Genomic DNA, 25,585 nt, shown 5'->3' on the forward strand with positions numbered 1-25,585 from the left:
TGTGCTTAGGCACAAATCTGATGACCATGTTGCCTCTGTAATCAACAAGGTATCAGTGATTTCCTGTTGCCTGTGGGTTAAAATAGGAAATCCTCTGTTTGGTTTTTAACATCTTTCATAATCTTGCCCCAACCTATCTTTTCAGTTTTATTGCACATTACTCCCTCTTACACTCTGTTAGCCTACCCAATTGGCCTCTCTGTTTCTCACAGGGCACTCCATTTCCCATCTCCATGCTTTTTCATTGGGCATCCCACATGTTTGGAATCCATTCCCCTTTCATCTATGCTTCATAGAATCCCTCTTTTCCTTCAAGATCCAGCTCAAACATTACCTTTTATTCAAAACTTTTCCTGATCCCCCAGCTGCTAGTTCCCTTCCTCCCTTGTACTTAACTATCTTATATTTATTTTACATTATTCTCTACATGTTTATACATAATTATATTGTATCTCTTGATAGAATATAAGCCTCTTGAGAACACAAATTCTTTCTTTTTTTTTTTTTGCATTTGTGTCCCCAGTGCATACGGTAGATGTTTAATGAATGATTGTTGATTTATTGAGAAAGGGATGGGTTTAATAGTGTCTGTGGAGGAAGAATCAACAAGACTTGGCAACTAGTTCTACCCTCTGATGCCAGGCAGAACAAGTCTGATCCCACTTTTTGTGAGAGGCCTTTGTGTATTTTGAGAGAGCTATCATGACTCCCCTCAACTTTCTGCTCTCTAGCTAAACAACCTTACTTCTTTTAACTGCTTCTGTTAACACATGGTTTCAAGTCTTCCCTTCCAACCTGGTCACCCTTTTGGGGACATGCTCCCTTTTGTTGGTGTCATTCAGACTTGGAACTGATCAAAATACTCCAAATGAAGTTTGACCTCAGCAGGGTAGAGTGAGGCAATTATTTTCCTTATTACAGGCACTACATTTTTATTATTGCTGTCTGTATTCACAGTGGGTATTTATAATTCCTTTAAAATTGCTTGAGCAAAACACTTAAGGGAAAACTTCATACAATAAGGGAGTTTATAAATATTAGGCAATCATGGAGATGATGATAACTAAGTGGAAAAGCAAAATACTTTAAGGAAAGGCAAAGCAGTAGAGTAATAGAATAATAGAGGTGAAAGGATCCTCAAGAGATCATTTGGTGCCTTGTAAGCACATTCAAGGTAGATAAATGGCAGATGGATGTATGATCATGTTTTTCTTCTTTTTCTTCTTCTCTTTCTCCTCTTCTTCCCCCTCCTCCTTTTTTGTTTAGCAAATTTATCCGAATCATAGCAAAACAGAAATTGGAGAAGATATATATATATATGATGCATATAGACATATATATGTGTATATAATATATATATATATATAAAAGATGCATATATATGTGTAGAATATATACCAGAGAATGTATACCAGACAATATAGATTGAAGAAGCTCTCCCATTGGAAACAAGATAACTTAGCTCAACTAATAGAGAAAAAGTCCTGGATTGTACCCAAAGAGAAACTCCTTGGAGTCTCAAGAGTAGGAAGCTGGATATGGAGACCTGATGTAGACTACTAGATCCTCTCATGTCTTCTCAGAGTCTTTTCGTAAAGCTTACTAGCAATAGCATCACTAACTGTCCTAATAGGCCACGTTAGTAGCTTATCGTTTTGATAGTCAAGAAATTTCTTGTGGAAAACCAATTGGGAAAACTGTATTTTTCTGTGTTTCTGGATGACTTCTGCCCTTGGTTGTACGTGGATCTCAGTGAAGGAGAAAACAGGTTTGAAGCATATACTGTAGCTGACTGGGAAGATGGCCCAAAGTGGTTGGAGGACTTGGTCTATGACAGTGTTTGGGAATAGACCAGCAAAAGAGGAATCATATTGGTGTGTGGGGGAGAGAAAAGAGAGAAAACCCTAAGATTTGTAAAGGTAGGGGAAGTGAATGTAAGAGCTAGAGTGGGAGGTGAGTGGCAGAGTTGTAGAATCATAGAATTTGAGAATTGGAAGGAAACTTTACTCCTAATCCTATTGGACTTCTAGTCCATCCCATACACAAAAGAATCCCCATTATAACATACTTGATAAATGGTCTAGGAGCAGTTATCCCATGCTTTGTTTAAGTGAGAAATAGAAAAGGTTGAAAAAGTTTTCCTGAAACTCATTTATGCAGGGAGTAAAGCTGACAGCTTAAATCTCACTGAAGTCAAATAAACATATTTTACTTATGCTCAGGTAGTTAAACTCAGTGGCAATTCTTGGTTGTTTTCAAACTGGACATGGATTAGGGCGTCATGAATACACACACACACACACATATATGAACAAAGTGAATGTCTATTGATTGGAGAATAGCTAGGCAAATTGCGGCACATGAATATAATGAAGTACTAGTGTGCTTTAAGAAATTATAAAAACAGAGACACATAGAACAACTTACATGAATTGAAGCAAGATAAAGGAAGCAGAGTCAGGAAAACAATATATACAACTACAACAATTTAAATGGAAACAACCAATACCATGAAATAACTGAAAAAGAATTATATGCAAAATTATAAAGAATAAGACTGGTCCCAAGGGAGAGATATAAGAAGACACCTCCCCCCAATTCTTTACACAGATAGGTGGCCCATGAGTGCATAATAATGTAAAAAATGTCAGATCCATTTATAGTTCTTTGCTATCACTTAAAGTGCTGGTATAAATATTTTAGTATGCAGGTATGTAGTATGTATTTTGCCCATGGAGGTTTTCTGTGTCCACCTGGGTCTGTCTAGATGTAGCTCATAAGGAGGCATGAATATATATACATATATATATATATGTATGTATGTATGTATGTACATGTGTATATGACTCCCATTCCACCAAATACCCATTCTACAATGAACACACATTGCTAGAAAAGGGAAGGTAATGAGCATTTATTATGTGCCTACTATGTGCCAGGCACTGTGTTAAGTGCTTTACAACTATCTCAAGAGAAGCCCTTCATCAGTTAGGCCTGACTTGTAAGCTTATTTTTCCCTCTTCGTGACTCTTTCCCTCTAAACTTTTATTTGAGCTGTGGTCTGAAATTCCTCTTAACTCCTCTCATACCCTTGGGTTGCTTGTTTGGATCTCTTTAATATCATGCTGGGGAGTACACTCAGAAAGCCACTAAGGAGCTAAGTGGAACTGGAGTGAAGAGATTCTTGTTAATCCTCCACAGTGCTCTTGGTTGCCATGCAAATAAACTTAGAAACAAGACTGAGAAGGGCCAGCTGGAGTTGTTAGAATTTTAGGGAGTTCCAACTTCTCACCAGCAACCAAAATTGATATACTTGTAAGGATAATCATCCATAGGGGGAGCCTGTGGACCTCCTTGCTCCTGGTCAGCCTGGTCTGGGTCTGAATCCAGAATTGGTTTGACCTTTGGAATATAGAATATTGAATAAGCGTTTAACTTCTTGCATTCTACAATTTATGATTGGTGACAAAGATGGCTAAGTTTAGAATAAAAAATAAATTAAGTTAGCTCAGGTTAATCTTATTTGGAAGAAGGAAAACTTTTGGGTGCTTTCTGCAATCTCCAAGCATCTTCTGGTGTATGCAGCAATGTAAAGGAGAGAGGATGAGTGGGATGATGATGTCATGGTGATGATGATGATGTCAGAACCAGAATGCCCTGGAGTTCCCTGAAGCATCTCTTACAACCACATCTCCTTCCCTGGAAGGCTGACAGTGCTCAGTCCTAATTTGTCACTTCTCTGAGCAATGTATATATTTTTTTCTGCATCATATCTTCACTTCATATTTCTTCTGCTTTCAAAAAATGTCCAAACTCAATAAACTGGCCTCATCACTATGACATTCCACTCAGGAAACAAGTCTGAGGATGGAAAGAGAACTTTTATTATTATATTATCTGCTTAGGTTCATATGTAGAACACTGAGAATGCTCTTTACTCTTAGGTACTTTAATCAATTCAACATATATTTATTGATTATCTAAAATGTGTTATTGTACTCAGCCTATAAAGAGATAAAGCTGCCACCAGGTGGCAGTAGTGTCTAGCTTGTGGCCAAATGATCTAAACAATATTTATGGTGTTGCTGTGGCTCATCTGTGAAGATAACAGAATCATAGAATTTAGTGAACCTTAGAGGTCAATATAGACTAATTTTTCAATTTTCCCGATGAGGAAGCTGAGGCTCAAAGAGATGAAGTTATTTGCCCAAGCTTACATAGCCAGAATGTGGCAAAGCCAGAATTCAAACTCTGATTCTAAATCCAGGTCATTTTCTACTATGTAGATATTCAAATGCTTTTTATTTAAAACAATTTCTAAAAAAAAGCCTTTGGGGCAGCTAGGTGGTGCAGTGGATGGAGCACTGGCCCTAGATCCAGGAGGACTTGAGTTCAAATCTGGCCTCAGACACATAACACTTACTAGCTGTGTGACCCTGGGCAAGTCACTTAACCCCATTGCCTAGTCAAAACAAAACAAAAAACCCCAACAATTTCTTTGTGAAAATAAATACACTTAAACATCAAACAGGAAAATTGATAATTTTATGGAGTAAGCATAGAAAAAAGAAAGATCAAATGCCAAGGTACATTTCACTACCTTTCTCCCTAAACTTGCTCTAATCCCTAAAATCATTCAGAGTCTTTGATTAGCATTACCATGGAAACTAACTTGATTTCTCCCAGTTTAGAATTAAAAAAATCTTTTAAGGGGTATGTGGTTGTTTCAGCTTCTGTCAATCCCCACCCCCCACTTTTTCTCCTGTAACCTTATCTTTTAAACTGCTCATCTCTTGCTCCTTCTGCTACATTAGGCAAAAACAACAACAACAAAAAAGGACTACAGTCACATAGGGACATATCCATACTGACAGCATGCACCACCATGAATGTTTTTTTCTTACCTGAAGAGCATGATTATATTGCAATATATTGCCAATGATAACTTGCGGAAAGAAGTGGTGCCAAAATATCATCCTATATATGAGCTGGTCATGTAACAATAGTGAAAGATAATTGATGGATAGCTTAGGGTGATCACAAAATGTTAAATTTGTCTACAAAATATTAAAATATCTGGAGGAAAGTTTCAAGTACATTGGGTGGATTGTCTATGGAGGATTTATGGGAGGGTATAGATAAGAAGACTTGGATAGATTAATTGCATGAGATAGTAGGACCATGGAAGTATCTTACGGGACAGACATGGAAGTATTTTACAAGACAGAGTCCTCCTAAACAGGAAATTTTCAGCTTCTAACTCTCTTCCAAGTATTACATGAAATTTAAAAGCAAGAGCAAGGTTTATACATTGTACACTTTGCAGATGGTCCCCTAGCTTAGTAAGTAGACTGCATTAGCAAAAGAGCTGTTTATAAATGATTTATTGAAGAACTTTTTTTTCACAGATCATTACATTTTGAACAACTTTTAAACCAAAACCACAACAAGGGTTTTAAAATGAACAATTTATATTGCTTCATCATACTGAAAAGAAAAACCAGTTGTAGCATGGTTGTTAAATTGGCTATTAAGTACATTGACCAAACACTATATTTTAATGCCACTTATTGAGCAATATGAAAACTTAACAGAAGGAGAGGCAATTTTGCTTAAAGCTGAAAATGTTCATTTCATTCCTTTTAGGCCGAAATGTGTATCATAGGTCTCTAATTTTGTATTAATATGCTTGTCTTCAATAAATTCACTAACATTTAATACTCAAATCTTTGAAATATGAGTGAGTCTCAACAAGGACAGAATCATTCAGTTCTTATTCATACCCCTTCGGTCTCCTACCATTCGCTTCAGTGCTAACTTTACCTCCTGGTTTCTCAGAGTATAGATCAGGGGATTAAGGAAAGGAGTGATAACTGTGGGGAACAGAGCAGCTGCTCCATCTAGGGGGCTATTGGCTTCTGGTCTCAAGTAGATAAAGGCGCAGGGTACATAGTAAATTGTGACCACAGTCACATGGGCTCCACAAGTGGAGAATGCACGACGTCTCCCATCAGCTGTGTGGATATTTAAGATAGCTCGGATTATATGTAAGTAGGAGAGCAGGATTAGAGAGAAGCAACTGGTAACTACTACTCCAATGTCCACAAAAGTCACCAGCTCATTAATGGTTGTGTCAGCACAGGCCAGCCTTAACACTGCAGGGATGTCGCAGAAAAAATAATGTACCTGGTTGGGACCACAGTATGGTAAATGGAAAGTGATTGTGGCCTGGATAGCACCATGGATAGAGCCAGCTACCCATGCTCCAGTTACCATCAAGGAACATATCTTCAAGGTCATTAGTACAGGGTAGTGCAGGGGTCGACATATGGCCAAGTATCTATCATAGGCCATCAGAGTGTAAAGAAAGCATTGGGTGCTGCCCAGGAAGTGGTAGAAATAGAGCTGAGCTACACACTCACCAAATGGGATAGGCTTAATCTCAGCAGTGAAGTTCAATATGAGCCGTGGAACAATGATGGAGGAGATTCCCATGTCAATGATGGAGAGGACACCAAGGAAGATATACATAGGGCGGGCATGGAGTTGGGGGTCGATACAGACTGTGAGGAAGATGAGTAGATTGCCCATTTGTGTCAGAATGTAGATGACAAAGAAGAATAAAAAGAGGAATGTCCTTAGCCTGGGTGGGTAAGGGATCCCTGTCAGGATGAACTCTGTCAATTGAGTGCTGTTAGTTCTCTCCATCCCCTGGAGTAGTCTCACCTGGAGAACAACCAAGACATATAGCAAAGCTGGAGATGAAGAGGAGTTAGAGAAAGATGGCAATAGATTGCAACATCAAATCACTGGTTTGGAGGCGAGGAGGAACTAGAAAAAGAAACCATAATATAAGGATGGGAACTTTAAGGGGAAAGTTTACGTCTTCTCTTAGGCAGAGAGATAATAAGCAGGAAGAAAACAATATTCTTTAGGGAGTATTTTTAGAATTACTTTGCCTAAGAGTAGGGTTTTTCCTTACTTCAATTCAATACTTCAAGAATTTGATTTTGTCATTACTTGCTCCATTTAAGCACACTACATGCCCCCTCCATTCCACAAGAGATTTTCACTGTGAGTTTCTGAGCTGAAAACATTCATCACTTGGTGGACAACTTTCTGATGATATGACTCTCTAAATTTAGTAAGGTTGGTTCCTCAGAGGACAGATAAGTGTTCTGTTACTGAAGGAATGGAATACACTTGAGACCCTTAGTCTTTGGTTTAATATGATACAAATGATTGATTGATAAAACTAAAATGTCAATTTATTCATTTGCAATGAGGCATATGACTTTCTGGTGACCAGAATATGTAGTGTAGTGGAAAGGTCAATGATCTTGGAGATTGAAAGATCAAGGTTCAAGTCCTAGTTCCAACCCTTACTGTGTGACTCTGGGCAACTGTCCTCAAACATTCTGAATCTCAGTTTTATTATCTGCAAAATGGGAATAACAATGCTAATATTAAGTGGCTCCCAAGGTTGTCAGGAAAGCACTATGTAAAACATCCAGTGCTTTGCTCAGTGCTTCACACATTTATTAGATGTTTAATAAATGTTTATTGACTTACTGACATTAAAGCCTATGTAAATGAGAGTTGGTGTTATTTTTCTTCCAAAAAATCCTATCCTAATATCTTATATTGTGGAGGAGAGACTGGATTCTTGAAGGTTTTATAAACAGAACATAAGTTCTGGCAAACTCTATGATGCTAGAAAGGATTTGTATATATTTCTGAATGATTGAGTCTGCTGTCCAAGGCCCAAACTGGCTAAATTTGGAGGTGCTTACCATTAGTAGGTTGAGCACTAAATGATGAATTATTTGGCAATGTCAACCCACTGAAAAAAATATCCCCCAATGCTTTGTGATCTCCCTTTTGCTTCCACAGTGATGGTGGTACAGCGATGATAAAAGGAGGCAGAAAGCATTTAGTAAATAGTAATTTAATTTTTGATATTTTATGTGTGAGTGAGATCTTTGTGCTCTGACAAAGAAAATGACAATGTCCAATAACCTACTATGAACATCAAAATTGCCATTCCCATGATAAATGAAACCAGAAGACAAATAGAAGTTTTGTAAAGAGAGCAAATTAAAGGGTGGTTCAGAGATTGGAAGTATAAACAAAGAAATTGGTTTAATTGTGTCCTTAAAAGCAGTAACAAAAATTGCTTCATGGGACAATCTTGTGCTTATGGTGAGTGTAAGCAAAAATAACACCTAATAACAATGATGATGATGATAGCTAGCATTACATAATGCTTTAAGATTTGCAAAGTGCTTTGCAAATGTTATCTCATATTAACTTCCCCACTATCCTGAGAGGTAGGTACTATTATGATCATCACTTTACAGATAAGGAAACTCAGGCAAACAGAGGTTAAATGACTTGCCCAGGATCACACAGCTATCTGGTAAATGTCAGAGGCTGTATTTGAACTCAGCTTTTCCTGACTGAAGGTCCAACACTGCGCCACTTAGTTGCAACTTAGATACCAAGATCTATTGTAGACAATGGAGCAGTAGAGAAAACCTTTGAAGAACTAGATATGACTTTTCCAATTACATAAAAAAAACTTTGATACTCAGTGACTTTAATGTGCAGGTGAGCACAGGGGAGAAAGAAAAAAAGTACATTGGAAAATATTGTTCAGGTTTGACAAATACAAAAGGACAAATGTTTATAGATTTATCAGAAGGCTCATGCTTAAATATCATGAATATTTTCTTTTAGAAGAGAATCAGAAATGCTAGACTTGGTGAACACCAAACAACCTCATAAATAAAAGAAATAAAATTGGCTATATCTTGGTTGACACAAGTTACAGTTGTAGGAGATATAGCAGGATTATTTGTTAAGGTAAGGTCAAATCATCAACTGGTTAGATCAAAGCTCAAAATCAACATCAAATTAGAAGAAAGAATAACAACAAAAAGAATACCCTGGATGTAACTTCAGCAAACACTCAATGTCCTTGCTAAGTGAAGAGATGTGGCAGCCAAGGACAACATTGGTTTATAACACAAATGTCCATACAAAGGATTATGGAAGATTACAAACAGTATGGGATTATAAAACATCAAACAGCATTGAGAGCAAAAACGGACTTATAGAAAACTTGGCATGTGACTCCGCTGAGCCACATCATCTCAATAATAATAATAGCTAATATTTTTATAGTGCCTACTATGTGCTAGGTACTGTGCTAACTGCTTTACAAATGTTATCCCAATTGATCCTCACAAAACACTGGGAGGCACATACTCTTATTATCTCCATTTTGCAGAAGAGCAAAGTGAGGCAAGCAGAAATTGAGTGATTTGCCTGGAGTCACAAAGTTGATAAGTATCTGAGGCTGGATTTGAACTGAAACCGTTCTGACTCTTCACCCCAAGTCCAACACTCCATCCACTGAACTACCAACTATCCTGGTGTTCTGAAGATGAAAATGGCAGAAGGAAAAGTAGATGGAAAATGGAACAGATTTAACCACATTTTTGTAATGATCTTTTATCATGAATGAGTGTGGAACCACTTCATTTGAGCCATTATCACCTAAAACTAGAAATGTTATCCTAGAATTTAAAATTGGGAAGTAGATCTGCGCTAGACCAAGTATAAACAGAGAAAATCCATGCAAAATCTTTTACATGACTTTTAGTAATCACCTGGAAGTGATAACAACTTTGAAAGCATTCAAGGATGGTTTTGTAAAATAGGTCAAGGAGAGGAAGACAACAGAAGGGCAAAAATGATATTATTATTCAACAAAGGCAATCCAAAAGACAGCTATAACTTTGTACCATTTACACTCTCACATCTTCATGCTGATGGTCTCTGTATTTACCAAGTGTGTTATTGATGAAAAAGGAAGTGGCAGGATTTTGCAAAGAATTTTCTATAGCAAGCTATATTTTCAATTATATAGTTGTCTGAAAGGCACAAAGAATACAAGATCTGGCTGTGTTTATTGCATGGTGATTCTCCAATCACATTTAGGTTGTAGAGCAAAATTCAGTTTAAAAGACATTCCCCTGATAAAAAAGTCTCTTGTGCATATGTTAAGATTGTTCTCTAAACTCTATTAAGGTCTCAGCTTATCTCCCCCTGATTGCATTTTTTTCAATATTTTAAAATTCACAAGTTTAAGCACTGGATTTCCCCAACTACAATTGAAGTTGGCTACCTCCTGATATCAGATAGAAAGACACCTTAATATTATCACGAAACCATCTCTAAGGAAAGGTTACTTCTGGGAAGATTTTCAGAGAGAGCTAATCCCATACCATCCATCATGGGCTGACTTCAGTCATAGGAGGTGGCATTTCTTGACTTTATTCTTTCTCAGATTGGGAGGGCCTGTAGTCCTCTACCCACTGACTGTGGTACTGATTTTATGTGCTAGTGGAAACTCAAATTGACAAGCATTTTAAAAGCGTCTACTATGTGTTAGGCATTGTACTATATGTTGGTGATACACAGACAAAAATGAAAACACTCTCTGGCCTTCACAAAGCTTATATTCTACTGCGATGGAAGGAACATGAACACAGATAAGTAAATACAAAAACTTTGTATTTATATACACATAATTTCAGTTTAGGGGAAGGGCATCAAGAAGGGCTATGGGAACACCAGCCCTGGAGTGAGGAGGACCCGAATTCAAATCCAGCCTCAGACCAAGCACTTGACATTTACTAGCTATGTGACCTTAGGCAAGTCACTTAACCCCAATTGCCTTACCAAGAAAAAAAAAAGAAAAAGAAAAAGAAAAGAAGGGCTATGGGTAAGAAGTGGCACTTGAGTTGTTTTGAAAGCACATTGAATTTGGAGTCAGAGGATGTGGATTGAATCCTATTTGCTGGCACTGTGACCTTGGGCAAAAACACTTCATTTCTCTGGGCCTCAATTGCCTCATTTTTAAAATAATGTGTTTGGATGATCTGATCTCTTAGGTTGTATATCTTAGTTAAAATGTTTACCAGTCACATGAGATTCTACTCTGTTTAAGCTTCTCTCTCTCTTTTTTTCTTTTCCCTTATTTAATTTCACCCTCCCCAATTAGTCATAAAGATTGACATGAACTTCTATGTACCTAAGGAGCTAGTTTTTGTGATAAAGGCACTTTATAAGCAGGATTGAGGACACCTAGCCGGAGTAATGTTGGGGATTCCTGGAGGGGACTCAGGCAAAGCAGTGGGGAAGTTAAATGTAAATGGTGGCACATTTAGCTGGTGAACTCTGTCTTCCAGCTTTATCTCCATTGTTGGTCAGGGATTCCATTTTTCTGTATGATAAGGGCTTTATAAAAGTGATGGCTTTTAAAAAAATCTGTTGAGAATCCCTCTTCATGGCAAAAGCGTATAGTATGAGGTAGATAAGGCATAGTGTATTAGCTCTTTCTTGCTCCCTGCCTCCCCAAATAGAAAGAACAAATAATTTGTTTATTGTTGTTCACTCATTTCCACCTCTTTGTGACCCTATTGAGTTTTTTTTCAAAGATACTAGAGTGGTTTGTTATTTCTTTCTCATTTTACAGATGAGGAAACTGAGGCAAACAGGGTTAAGTGACTTGCCCAGAGTCACACAGCTAGTAAATGTCTGAGACTGGATTTGAACTCATGAAGATGAATCTTCCTGACTTCAGGACCAGCACTCTATCCACTGTGCCACCTAACTGCCCAATAATTTGTTTACCACTCTCAAACACTTAATAATAAAAAACATACTACTATCTAGGTCTTTCCCTAGGAAGTTGGGAGCCCTAGGCCACTCTTATAGGAATGGGGGAAATAAGGACAAGATAAATTACACTGAACAATCCATGTCCTCAACATTTTTATATAGGTGGAATCACAGATATTAAATGAATACTAGGGCTGAGAGAAACCGGCTTAGAGAATATTTGTAAACAAGATTAGGAGGTGTAAGTCAGACTAATGCCCAACACCTTAATTTAAGAGATGGGGAAACTGAGGTCCAGAGAAGGGAAATATTTGTCCAAGGTCAAGCAGGTAGTTTGTGAAACAGCCAAGAGCTGATGCAAAATTCAGTATTCTTTTCACTAAGACAAGGGATTCAGGTTAAAATATCTATTTGGAGCCTTTAAGGGAGGAAAGAAATTATAGAAAGGCAATATATAGCCTAAGGAGTGTGTGTGTGTGTGTGTGTGTGTGTGTGTGTGTGTGTGTGTAAGGGAGTTAGGAATCTTGGCTCTAGCTCGGTGATAGGGTGTGGTTGGTGAGCTGATTGATGACAGCATCAGGTCCTTACTAGCACTGTGTGGCTTTTAGCTCTGAGAACTGGTCATGGTTGATCTAGACTGTTTGAGTGCCCTGCTTCCCTGATGCTTCTGCCTCCTTTAGTCCAGTGCCAGTAGCATGGAGCCCCTCAAAGCATAATGCCTTAGTTGATTGCCTCATTTTGTATTACCTATGAATGGTGCAGCTTATACCATAGTGAATAAATTCACAAAAGAAAAACACCAGTACGGATAATTAGCATTTAATATAAAAATGTGGTATGAAGGTTTGCAAAGAAACTTATAAGTATCATCTCATTTTATCCTATTTATGCTATTAATATCTCCATTTTATAGATGAGGAAACTGAGGCCGACAGAGGTTAAATGACTTTTCTAGGGTCACATGGTATCTGAGGCTGGAGTTATGTAGAAAATGTAGTACTACACCAAGTCATTGGTTTTCAAAGTGTGGTCTGGAGACCTCTGAGGGTCCATAAGACCCTTTCAGGGGATCCATGAGGTCAAAACAATTTTCATAATGCCAGTAAAACATTTTGATTTCTAATATGATAAATATTAATAGATAAAACCCACATAAACAAAATTCTTTGAAACCCTAAATAATTTTTTTAATCATGTAAAGGAATCTTGAGACCAAAACATTTGAGAATCACTCTTTTAAGTTAGAACTGTTTTAAGAACTGTTTTAAGTCACTGCTTTAAGTTAGAACCTTTGTTGCTCATTGGTAGGCTGGTCAGATTCCAAGAAGTAGAATAATGAGATAGAGGCAGTGTGGACCCAGAAGCAATGAATTTGAAATGAGAAGACCTGGATTCATCTGCCAGTTGGACATTTACTAGTCATCTGACTATAGGCCAGTCCATCAATGGAAACTAGCTCTTTTCTAGTTAACTATGGAGCAGAAATGTTGGAAGGTATAACCCACCACCATTGGAAGACACAGGCTTGGGCAATTCACTTGATCTTTCCGGGTCTCAGTTTCTAGATCTGCAGAATGGATATAATAACACTTACATAATGTGGGATAAGATAGGTATACTACTTATAAAAAGTAAAGTGCTCTTTATATGTGAGCAATGATGCGGAAGAGGATTAGAAAGAAATCTTTCAGTAAGTCTCTCACATTAGATATTAAAATAGCCCAAATCTATTTAATGAGTTTAGTCCAGGGTCCCTGTTTTAAAAATGGAAGAAAGGACCAGGAAGCAGATTTACCTAGGACAAAATGTTGAATGATCATTTATTGAATTTTACACATTTATGAAACACCTATCACGTTAGAATATAAGCTCTTTGTGTGTAAGGATTATTTTTCTTTCTTGGTATTTGAATCCTCAGTGCCTAAATGTTGTTGATTGATGCTTGTCAATTGATATGTGCAGGGTACTTTGCTAGGGGTTTGGAAGGCAAGAAAATCAGTCATTGTCTTGAATTTGAATGACTATAGAGCTCCCACTTGCTGGGTTTCCAGCCAGTGGTTAATGATAGAATCTTGCTGGACACCAAGCCTGAAGACACTATCACCAAGAAAAGATGAAACCAATGAAGAACATGGGGAAATATAGCCTGTTATTATTCTAGTCTAAGAAAATTTTGGTAACCTACACTAATGAACTAAGTACAATGTGGTTGAAAGACATTTTGCTGTGGGACTGGGAAAGTGATATCTAGAAATGGGGAAAATATAGAGGGAGATATTGAGTTATGGAAATGTAGACAATTATGAGGATGTTTGTGGACATTTGCCTATCTCCTGGAAACTTACTGTGTTGTTATCAGTGGCTGTGGTTGAATTCAAGGAGCTTTTCCTTTCTTCTCAGTCCCTCTTATTCATAAAGCAGCAAGTCCCTAATCAAAGTTCAATTCTGGTCATGGGACAGGATGATGGCAGGTACTTCAAGATTCTGAGGATGTCAACACAATGAGTTCACAGAAGGATCCCTGATATGTTGTGTTCCTGGAGGGATTTAACATTATTTTTGGATCCCATGGGGCCAGCGAAGACCCAATTAGTTAACTCTAGAGGGATCACAGTGCAGGAAGTAAAGGATCAAATCAATGAAGTTGGAGCCATTATTTACCAGTTCATTTGTAGGTACTACTTTCCAACATCTGTGCTCCACAGTAAACTGGGGAACAGCTATGGCTTCTGCTGATGGTATTGTTTAAGGTCTTTACCTTGTTCTGTCATTTGCCCCATTATCTAGAAGGCCAATTAGGAAGCTTCAAACCACCAGCTTTGGGATTTTGGTGACTGTCCCACCTGATTGGTTAGAAAATTGGAAGAAACTAAAGGAGTTTTCTAGAAAGTAGACTGTGGGGAATATTTATGTCCTATACCCAGGGTAGTAGGTGTCAGGGGCTTAACAAGGCTTGTTTATCTTTCATTTTGGTGGTTACTTTTCTTAAACACGATGGATTTGAAAAAGGAAGAGGGGAAAAATCTAATTTACCTGTTGTTACTCAGCAGGTATTTTTCATGCAGACTTTTCTCATTTCTTAAGGGGTTGAAATGACTTAATGCAAAGTCATGAGGACTGATTTTTCTCCTTTGGCTAGGGAATATTTGAAGTTAACCTGAATCTTGAAGGGGTCTCCAAGGGTGGTTCCAGGCAGTGGTGGGGCTCTCTAAGCATGGTCAAGTCTGCCTTTAACTGCTATGATGATTTTAGGAGTTACCTAAAGCCACTGTGATAAAGAAGTAAGTAGAGTAGGCCATCTTGTGAACACAATGTAGCTGCCAAGTGCCTTTCCTATGCTTCTGTTTTACTTCAGCACATAACCAACTGGACTAGAAATAGGAGAGTCTTCTACCACTCCATTCTGAGGGTGACTTGTTAGACTAAGTTCACTGAGAGCAGCAACAATTTTTGTCTTTCTTTGTGTCCCCAGCACTTAGTATTGTGCCAGGCATATAGTAGGCACTTAACAAATACTTGCTGACTTGACTTGATGTTATGCTAACCATTGATGAGCAGAGCCATCCTCTCTTCCTGGGTTATGGAGAATAAGAAGAAATCTGAACTGCACCTACAGCTGATTACAATTACAGTAACTATATTTTCTGAGGCCCAAATCAGCCTTATCGAAAGTGTATCTTTCTTGAACTTGAGATGGTCCTAGAATATTTGGGAATACCAATTAATCAACAAGAATTTTTTAGAAAAATTATTTATTTATTTTTAGTTTTCAACATTCACTTTTATAAGGTTTTGAGATCAAAACCTTCCTCCCCCCTCCCCAAGATGGCATGCAATCTGATATAGGCTATACATGTACAATCATGTTAAACATATTTCCACATTAGTCCTGTGGTGAAAGAAGAATCAGAACAAAAGGGAAAAACCACAAGAAAGAGAAAACAAACAAACAAAAAAGAAAATGGTATGCTTCAATCTGCATTCAGACTCCATGGTTTTTTCTCTGGGTACGGATAGCATTTTCCTTCATGAGTCTTTTGGAATTGGCGTAGATCATGGTATTGTTGAGAAGAGCCGGGTCTGTCAGAGTTGATCATCGCACCACATTACTGTTACTGTTACTGTGTACAATGGTCTCCTGGTTCTGGCTCACTTTACTCAGCATCACTTCATCTAAGTTTTTCCAGGTTTTTCTGAAATCTACCTGCTCGTCATTTTTTATAGAATAATAGTATTCCATTATATTCATATACCACAGCTCAATAGAATTTGTTAAGTGCTTGCTATGTGCCTGTGTCAGGCCCTGGTAAAACTAAAACAAAAACAAAAACAAAAACAAAGGAGTCCCTGCCTTTAAGAGGCTTATATTCTACAATGGGAGACATTGTTGTAGTACCTATTTTTTCTGGGCATTAATTTTTTCTGTGCAGTACCATTGAATGAGGAAAGAAAAGAAAGTGAGAAGGGAGTAAAGAAAGGGAGATGCTCAGAACCTGGCAAACAGAGGATATGTCTAGTCATTTAGCATTTTATGATGTCAGTGTATATACTACAATCTTGATATTCTGTGTATCATTTATGTTACCCTTATGTCAGAGGCTCTTATGTGACATAAAGAGACGGGATGCCCTTTGAAGGGGTGTGTTTCATCGTATTTCTTACTAATTCATCTCACCCATAAAATATGGAAATTTCACTATATTATACCCTTCATTGTTTTCACCAACTTCCCTTGCAAGCACAGTTCACAGAGCCCAAGGGAAAAAAAACACAGTTCAGAAAAAACAAATAGTGCTCTTAATAGAGCTCATGAAAAATATCAATATCTGTCAGGGAATAATCCTTCCACAAGACTTACATGGACATGTAGAGGACAGGCTTCCCAATAGGTGTTGCTTCTCTTGGTTCATTAGCATGTGGAATTTGCTTCAGTTCTCAGCCCTCAGTAGGTCTCTATTATTTTTCCACCTGCATCTCTCTGCAACCTTCAGCAAGTGGTGTCAGCCATTACTTCTACGACCAAATAGATGCCCTATTTTTCCTCTTGTTGTGTAGCTCCACACTCAGAACTCTGCAGTTCTGCACGGCTACCCAGTAGGTAGCATCACTGACCTTTCTTTCTTCCCCTTTCTAGGGGAAAAGCCTTCCTGCTCTATTGGTCCCCAACCATACATTGCAGTTTCATTGTCAAGATATGAAACAGAAGTATTCTCTGTATATAGTTCAAATGCAGCTTTTGATCAGGCTGTCTCTACTCTGAAGCCTCTCCCTCATGCTATGGTTCTGGTAAAACTTTGACCTTAAAAATGGTTGTTTAGAAACCAGGAACACAAAACCTGTTTCTTTCTTCTTCAAAGAGTTCTCAGGTTGGGTCAGGGTGTGTCTGTCTTGATCTCTCCTTTTTTTCTGGACATTGTGTTTCTCACTTAAGTGAGTCCTTCCAATGTATCTAAAAGCTTGATGAGATGCCTTAATTTCTCCTTCAAATCTCTCAAATCTTGAGCATTCTTCTGGGGCCATGTGACAGGGTTGTTATGTTAAATGGGATTCCTTCCCCAACCTCTCTGGTGGGTTGGGGTAACCAAGTCCTTATTGGGTCAAGACAGTGGATGGGGGGAAAATTTGAAATCCCCAATACATTTGATTCAGTACTTCAAGTATTCATAATTTCATTGTTATGGGTTAAACCCTTCATTGACATAGATAGCAGTAATAGCTAAAATTCATATAGCACTTTAAGGTTTACAAAATACTTATCATATGCAATAATAATGATGAGGTTAGTTATTAAATTAATTAATGAGTTAATATTAATGTATTATAATATTATATGTCAACTAATTTGATCCTTACCAAAACCTTTTGATAGAGGTACTATGTGAAAGACAGCATGGTATAGTAGATAGAGAATGGGACTGGAAGGCAGGAAGACCTGTGTTTAAATCCTGGATTTGACAAATATTAGCTATGTTACTATGGGCTTATCATTTAACCTGTCTGTGACCCAGTCAACTTTCTAAGGGTACCAGTTGCTGAGAAGGTACCGACCTGCATTGATAAGAGTTTCCTCATCTGGATGTTCCCTATATGAATGAAATTTTAGGTTAATATATCTTATAGGCATTATAAGTATTATTATTTTCACTCTACAGATGAGGAAACAGACTCAGGTTAAGCTATAGCTGTGATCACGTAGCTAGAAAGTGGCAGAATTAGGATATGAACACAGGTACATGTTAACTCCAAGTCCAGTACTTGTTTCATTGTAGTATCCTGCCTCCTAACACAACCCATGGATGTCTTTAGTAAATGGTATACATTAATTGTTTTAGCCAAAAGAAAAAAAACCCAAACCCATCATCACTTGGTGATTAGCCTTCCAGTGATGAGGAATTGTGAATTTAGCTTGGCTGGTCTTCAGACAATAGATATAGAGTCCATTACTGGCCTACACTCAAAGTCTTTTCAACTTGTTAGGACTTGCCAGAGCTTGTGCTTCACTGTTGTGACTTTGAGAATCCTGAATCATCTCTGAGGCATCAAAGTAGGATTACTGGAGGTTCTGTATATTATTTTACTTTATTTAACTTTTTTCCTTAAATTCCTCAAAGGAAGAAAAATGAGAGGTTATCCCACCAGGAGACTCAAGGTGGGGATTCTATTTCTTTTAGGGCTTGGTGAAAGCTGGTGGCAGGACCAATGAGAAAAAGAAACCCTTTATTAGCAAATAGCAATAAAAATTCAAATTTCTGTAGTTCTTCATGGTTTACAAGTGCTTTGCTTACAACAATCCTATGAGATAGGGAATAAAAGTATTACTATGCCCATTTAAAATAAGAGAAAACTGAGGCTTAGACAACTGAAGTGACATGTCTAAGGTCAAAGTTTGTAAATGTTGAAGTTAGGATGGGAACCCAGGGATAATTTTGTCTCCTTTCTGTCTTATGTTTATAACTTTAATCTTTTATTGAAATGGCAAGCAATTCTGTGACTGTCAAATAATAGAGAGGTGAGGGGGCATCCTTATTTTACTCCTGTTTGCAGTAGGAAAACTTTCTAGTATTTCTTCATTACAAATGTAGTAGTCCCTTCAGAATATTCCACCAGTTCGCACTTACTTTTTACATGTGATTAGGTTGTTCTGCTAGGCCCACGGAGGATAGGACACTGTGTCCATTTCCTCCCTCTAAGGTGATCCTCTGCTCTGGACCCATGCATGTATCCAAACTGAGTTAACTCCTGGGGGAGCCTGGAATCCAATAAGAGGATCATTCTGAGACTAGGCTCCTTTTTCTTAAATGTTTCAGCTAATTAAATCCCCACCTTGGTACCCTGGGGACCAATTATTTGAAGCTTAGGTTTTGGCTCATGTTTAGGTCTTCCAAAAATGGCAGTGTAGAAAAGTACTTGTTGTATAATATGAATTAGCAATGGGAAAGATATTTATTTATTTCCTCCATACAAAAGAAATGCTAATGGACACAAAAGACCCATAGTGCACATTTGCAATTTAAAACAGGATTCAATAACAACTTATAATTATAGTACTATTATACTCTTATGGGAGGCTGGTACTTAAACTACTTGCTTCTTTAGTGTTCAAACAATTCCACGTTGGCCTCATTCATCTTTGATGAAGAAACTCTTATAGCAACCAGTCAGCTACACCCTATGGACCTCTGGAACTCACAAGGTTGCTTCCAAGATGGATGTATCCATCTGGAGAATAATATCTTGTTATCTACTCAGAATAGGAAGTACAAATCAGAAAAAGCATTCAGGGGTCTAGGTGCAAGCTCTCCTAATTGACTTCATGATCTATGTTGGAGAAATGGTGAGGTAAGGGTGATAGTACAGCCTATTCACCCCCCACTCCTCTCTCCTCCTCCTAAACTCTTCATCATTTCAAAGGCCCACATTTTTCAGCCCTAAGAAACTACCACATGGCTGGAACAGTTAAGGAATTTATCACCTCCATCTCACTCAAGGTCTGAGACAACACAGGATGTCAGTTAGAACCAGGAAGGGCAACTCAGTACAAGTTCCATGGAATAACCTCTGTTACACACATATTGTTATCATCATCATTATGTTTAACAACTTATCTTGAACCTATTGATTACTTTGTTTCTCTTTTCCTCTGTCCTGTACCCTCACTAATTATCATTGTCATTCTGGGTTACATTTATTCAATTATCCTGTCTTTTGAAGGACTATGTCTTTTTTTTTGTCTTTGATCCCTTCCCCTAGCATCTAGCACAGTGCTTGACATGTAGTAAGCGTTTAATAAATGTTTGTTGATTGATTCAACAGTTATTAAGCACCTACTACGTGCAGAGTAATGTGCTTTGCATTGGGGAAGATATAAAGATTAAACAAGATATATGTTCTTGTCTTCATGGGACGTACAGTCCATGAGGGTGATGGACCACATATAAAAATACCTATAATTTTCCCCTTCTCTCCCTAATATATTAAACATGCACAAGAGTAATGAAATAAAGTGTCATGAAGTTGGAAGTGGAAATCATGGAAATCAAGGAAAGCTCCATGGAAGGAGTGGAATTTGAGTTGAGATTTTAAGTGTGAATGGTATGCCGACATGTGGAAGGAGAGTGTGAGCAAAGGCATAGAAGTACTAAAACGCAGTGTCAATACTACTATATACAATACTACTGTATGCAAAGGCAATGTGTTAAGCACTGGTGATAAAAAAAGACAAGAGAAAATCCCTGTCTTCAAAGAGCTTACAATCTCACGGGAGAGACAACAAGCAAACAAATGTGCATAAGCATACTACATACAGAATATATAGGAAATAATTAAAGAAGGAAAACACTAGAATTAGGAGGGGCTCGGAGAGGCAGGACAATGCAGGGGACATTGAATAGTCCAGTGTGACTTGAGCAAACAATATATTTCAGAGTATGCTTTTTGTATTAACATTTATCTGCTTTGCAGTTGCCAGTTGGTCTTATCATTTGAAACTGGAATTCTGTCAGACTTTCGGTCTCAATGACATATTAACTAAAATTAGACCTGTATACATATTGAACATACATACAACATTTTGCAGTCTCAATTTTAAATGAGGTATTCTATCCTATTGTCCCTATGAACTACTAAACTCTTCCAGAAATTCCAACATTTTGGCAAAGAGAAATTGAATGACTGAAGTATTATAATATATTATATTATGTTATCAAGCATTATAATGAAAATATACAGGATTCATAAAGCCACAGTAATAGCACCTATCTCCCAGAGTTGTTGCGAGGATCAAAAGAGATAACATCTGTAAAGTGCTTTGCAAACATAAAAGCATTATATAAATGCTAGCTACTATTATCATCTTAGCCTCCCCCCCCCAAATCCTACTTGTCCTTTTTCCCCTTTTGAATAGTATTTTATTTTTTTTCCAATTACATGTAAAGACAATTTTTACCATTCATTTTTTACCTGTTCTGGTAATTACCAACTGGGATAGAAAGCTTTAGGGAAGACCTCATGAAGGAAAGGACACTTGAGTTAGGCCTTGCCTTGAGGGCGTGATGGGATTTCATTAGGTAGAGATAAAAGAGGTTGTGCTAGAGATGGAGAATATATGTTTGGCACAGAGAAACGTTTGAGCAGTGTCAAATAGTTCAGTTTATCTCAAACAGTTCACTTTGTCTCAAACTTATAGTACCCAGGAGGGAATAGTTTCAGCATTTGGTAGGCTTCTCAGTATATTTTCTCATACTCATCATCAATTCTGATGCTTATCCTCCACCAATAAAGAGGGTAATTTTGCTTGCCTGTTTCTCCCCACTCCCTTGAAAATTCATAAAGCACCTTAAACCTATTCATAAGATCAGAGAATCTCAGATTTGGCAAGGCCTTCACAAATCATCTTGTCCAACCCATATTTCAATTGAACCCCCTGAGAGGTGGCCCTCTAGCCTCTGCTTGAAGACCTCCAATGAAGAAAAAGCCACTGCTTTCTGAGGTAGCCTGTTCAACTTTTGACAATTCTAATTTTTAGGAAGTTTTTCCTTATATCAAGCCTAAATTTGCCTTTCTGTTACTTTCATTCATTGTTTTATATTCTTCCTCCTGGGACCAGGAAGAGCAAGTCTGATTATTTCTTCCCCCTTCTCCTCTCCCCCCCCCCCGCCCCTTCATGACCACCCTCTAGCCCTTTAAGTACTTGAAGAATGTACATTTTTTTTTTACATTTTACATTTTCTCTTCTCCAAGCAAACTATCCCCAGGTCCTTCAATTGATCCTTCCATAACATATCTTGAGTATCCAGGAACTGAAGTCTTATCCTTCACTCTAATACCCTAAAACTAAGTATAATGAACTTGGAATCAGAACATCAGAGCTTCATTTTAGCTCTGACACTTACTAGGTGTATGCCTGTGGGTAAATAATTTATTTATCTGAATCTTGTTTTTTTTATCCTTAAAATGGATATACTAATTATTTGCATAAATTATTTCACAGAGGTATAGTAGTAGTTTAAAAAAAACTCTCACAAAATAGTATTTTAAAGTGTGCAAAATACTTTCCTTTTAATAACCCTAAGAAATTGGATGGTAAATAGTGCTCCACCTCCCCCAACTACTGAAAAAATATTTTAGTATGGTAAAAGACTTAGGTAAACTTTTAAGTTCAGTGTGAGTTAACCATATGATGTCTCAGTTAAAAAAAAGCTAACAATTCCAAAAGACTTATGATGGAAAATGCTATTCACAACCAGAGAAAGAACTGATAGAGTCTGAATGCAGATCAAAGCATACTGTTTTCACTTTCTTTATTTTTTCATGTTTTTTCCTTTTGGTCTGTTTCTTCTTTTACAACATGACTCATGTGTAAATATGTTTTACATGATACATATACCTGTGTTAAATTGCTTACTGTCTGAGGGAAAAGAGAGGAGAGGGAGGGAAAAAATTTGGAACTCAAAATTTTATAAGAAAATGAATGTTAAAATTGTCTTTACATGTAATTGGAAAAAACAAAATACTATTTAAAAGAAAAAAGGACAAGTAGGGTTTGAAAAAAAGGCTAAGATAATAGTAGCTAGCATTTATATAATGCTTTAATGTTTACAAAGCATTTTATAGGTGTTATCTCTTTTGATCCTCACAACAACCCTGGAAGATAGGTGCTATTATTACTACCATTCTACAGGTGAGCAAACTGAGGCAGAGTGGGCAATTGAGCTGTCCAGGGTCAAAGAGATAGTAAATATCTGAGGTAGGAATTGAAGTTCCTTCAGCGGGATGGAACTACTTCAGGAGTTCCTGAATTCAAGTCTAGCATGTTATCCAAGGTACTAGCTGGCCTTCCAAAATGATCTTAAGCTATCTTAACAGAAGTACAGCCTCCAGAACTGGTGTTTGGTACTGAGCTTCCTTGTATTTCAATAGAGACATTAAAAAGCTACAGTATAACCAGAGAAGGGCAAACAGGATGAGAAAGCAACTAGAAACTATGCCATGCAAGGATCAATAATGCATGCAAGGAATTCAATACGTTTTGAGTAAAGAACAGAGGGCTTTGGTATGGGTAGGGGTAGGCGTGATACCTGTCTTCAGGCAACTGAAAGGCTGTCATGGGAATGAGGGATTAGCAATGTTCTACTTGATCCCCTGGGGCAGAATGTAGGTGAATACGTGCAAACTATAGAGAAACAGATTTAAACTCAATAAAAAGAAAAAATGTCTTGACAATTAGAGCTCTTATGAAATTGAATGGATTTCTTGGTGAGGCAATGACATATTTGTTACTCAAAATACTCAAGCTAAGGCTGGATGACTACTTGTGACAGATACTTCAGATTAGGGTTGGACTTTATCAGTCTGTCAACAGGCATTTATTAAGTGCATACTGTGTGCTAGGTATTTGGGATATAAAGAAAGGGAGGGGGCAGCTAGGTGGCACAGTGGATAGAGCACCGGCCCTGAAGTCAAGAGGACCTGAGTTCAAATCTGGCCTCAGACCAAACACTTGACACATACTAGCTGTGTGACCTTGGGCAAGTCACTTAACCCCAATTGCCTCACAAAAAAAAAAGAAAAGAAAGGGAAACACATAGTCCATGCCCTCAAGGAGTTTATATTTTAGTAGAAGAGATAACATGCTATGTTCATACAAGTTAATTATAATGTAAATGGGAACTCTAAAGATTGAGATTCTGTGAGAAAACAACTAACCCACAGTTCAAAAACTTCTCATGAATAAAAAAGCTAGAGAATTGTATGGATAGGATAGTTATCTGTTCTATTTAGTGGCCCCTCCACCCCCTGCTAGCTTTCTCAGGGCTGACTTCACTTCTTTGTTCCTCAGTGTGTAAATTAGGGGGTTCAACAATGGAGTGACAACTGTGTAAAACACAGCCACTGCACCGTCCAGGGGGCTTTTGGAGCCAGGTCGGAGGTAGATGAATATGCAAGGAACATAATACACAGTAACCACGGTCAGGTGTGAGCCACAGGTGGAGAAGGTCTTGCGCCTCCCATCTGCTGTATGGATCTGTAGGATGGCATAGACAATGTTCGCATAGGAGAGCAGGATCAGCAGGAAGCAGCTGGCAGCCACCACTCCAATGTCTACAAAGGTCACTAGCTCATTGATAGTGGTGTCAGCACAAGCCAACCTCAGTACTGCAGGGATGTCACAGAAAAAGTAATCTACCTGATTGGGACCACAGTATGGTAACCGGAAAGTCAAGGTAGCTTGGATAGTACCATGGATAGAGCCAGCCCCCCATGCTCCAGCCACAAGCACTGTGCACAGGCGTCCATTCATTAGTACAGGGTAATGCAGAGGTCGGCATATTGCCAGGTATCTGTCATATGCCATCAAGGTATAGAGGAAACACTGAGTGCTTCCCAAGAAGTGAAAAGAATAGAGCTGGGCCACGCATCCTCCAAACTGAATAGCTTTGCTGGTGGGAGTGAAGCTCAGGATGATCCGTGGAACAATGACTGTAGAGAGCCACATGTCTAGGAAGGAGAGGACACCCAGAAGTATATACATGGGGCGAACATGGAGCTGTGGGTCAGCCCAGACTGTGAGTAGGATGAGCATGTTCCCCAATTGTGTCAAGATGTAAATGACTAAGAAGACTAGGAAGAGGAAGGTCCTTAGATTTGGTGGGTGAGATAATCCCAAGAGAATGAAGTCGGTCACTTTGGTTTCCATTGAGTTATTTTTGGCCTTTTCCATTTTCTGTATTCTCCTGAGGAGGAATAGCATGATAATTCACAGGTAGTACAGCACAACGAAGTGGGGAGATCATCTTGGGGGAGGAGGAATGATGATGAGGTAGAAGCTGTTGTAGAAGGCATGTGATAGAGAGACCCATGTTCTCTTCTAAATCGGTGTGACAAAATAATAGAATATTTGAATTGGAAAGTACCAGAGACTATCTAGTTCAGTTCTTTTTTTTTTTTTTTTTTTTTTTTTTGCAGTTGAGGAAACAGATTCAGGGAGTTCAAATGGCTTTACCCTCCTCCTTATCATCACAGACTTAGGGTTGGAAGGGACTATAGAGGTCATTCATCTAGTTAAGTCTCCTCATTCAAAAGATGAGGAAATTGAAGTCTAAAGAGGTTTCTGTGACTTGCCCAAGGACACATAAATATGAAATGACTGAGCCAGGATGAAAACGCAGGTTTTCTGATTCCTAGTTCCGATTCCTAGTTTATTATTTCCTTTCCTCCCCCACACTACATCACACTGAACCTTTGTGTTAGTCATCATACAACAAGGGCAATTTTGCAGGATATACCCTTCAGAGGATGGTTAGTTCTAGTAGGTACAAGTGAACTAAATATCCTTAGCAATGGAAGCTATGTAACAGGAGAGGAGGGGTGGAGATCATGGAATAAGAACACACCT

At 38.1% G+C, this 25,585-nt stretch overlaps 2 protein-coding genes across 2 annotated transcripts; both read right to left on the reverse strand.

Moving 5' to 3' along the window:
• Positions 1 to 3,288: 3,288 nt before the first annotated feature.
• Positions 3,289 to 6,708, reverse strand: LOC114028741 (olfactory receptor 10G3-like). The gene is made up of 2 exons (XM_027843015.1): positions 5,800 to 6,708; positions 3,289 to 3,402 (listed from the first exon to the last, which is right to left on the reverse strand). Exons 1-2 carry the CDS (start codon positions 6,706 to 6,708, stop codon positions 3,289 to 3,291), a joined length of 1,023 nt encoding a protein of 340 aa, XP_027698816.1.
• A 17,254-nt stretch (positions 6,709 to 23,962) lies between these two features.
• On the reverse strand, positions 23,963 to 24,910 carry LOC114028742 (olfactory receptor 10G2-like). The gene has a single exon (XM_027843016.1). The coding sequence runs from the start codon at positions 24,908 to 24,910 to the stop codon at positions 23,963 to 23,965; it is 948 nt and encodes a 315-aa protein (XP_027698817.1).
• Positions 24,911 to 25,585: the final 675 nt, after the last annotated feature.

Source organism: Vombatus ursinus, unplaced genomic scaffold, assembly GCF_900497805.2.
Source record: "Vombatus ursinus unplaced genomic scaffold, bare-nosed wombat genome assembly UNPS02014894.1, whole genome shotgun sequence".
Taxonomy (NCBI): Eukaryota; Metazoa; Chordata; class Mammalia; order Diprotodontia; family Vombatidae; genus Vombatus; species Vombatus ursinus.

Bases quoted from the DNA above. Each gene is read 5' to 3' on its own strand.
- LOC114028741 (XM_027843015.1), bottom strand. From the start codon at position 6,708: ATGGAGAGAACTAACAGCACTCAATTGACAGAGTTCATCCTGACAGGG. The intron at 3,403-5,799 runs GTAGGAGACCGA...TATATTCCAAAG, and splicing joins AGTTAGCACTGAAGCGAATG to GTCAAACCAATTCTGGATTC.
- LOC114028742 (XM_027843016.1), bottom strand. From the start codon at position 24,910: ATGGAAAAGGCCAAAAATAACTCAATGGAAACCAAAGTGACCGACTTC.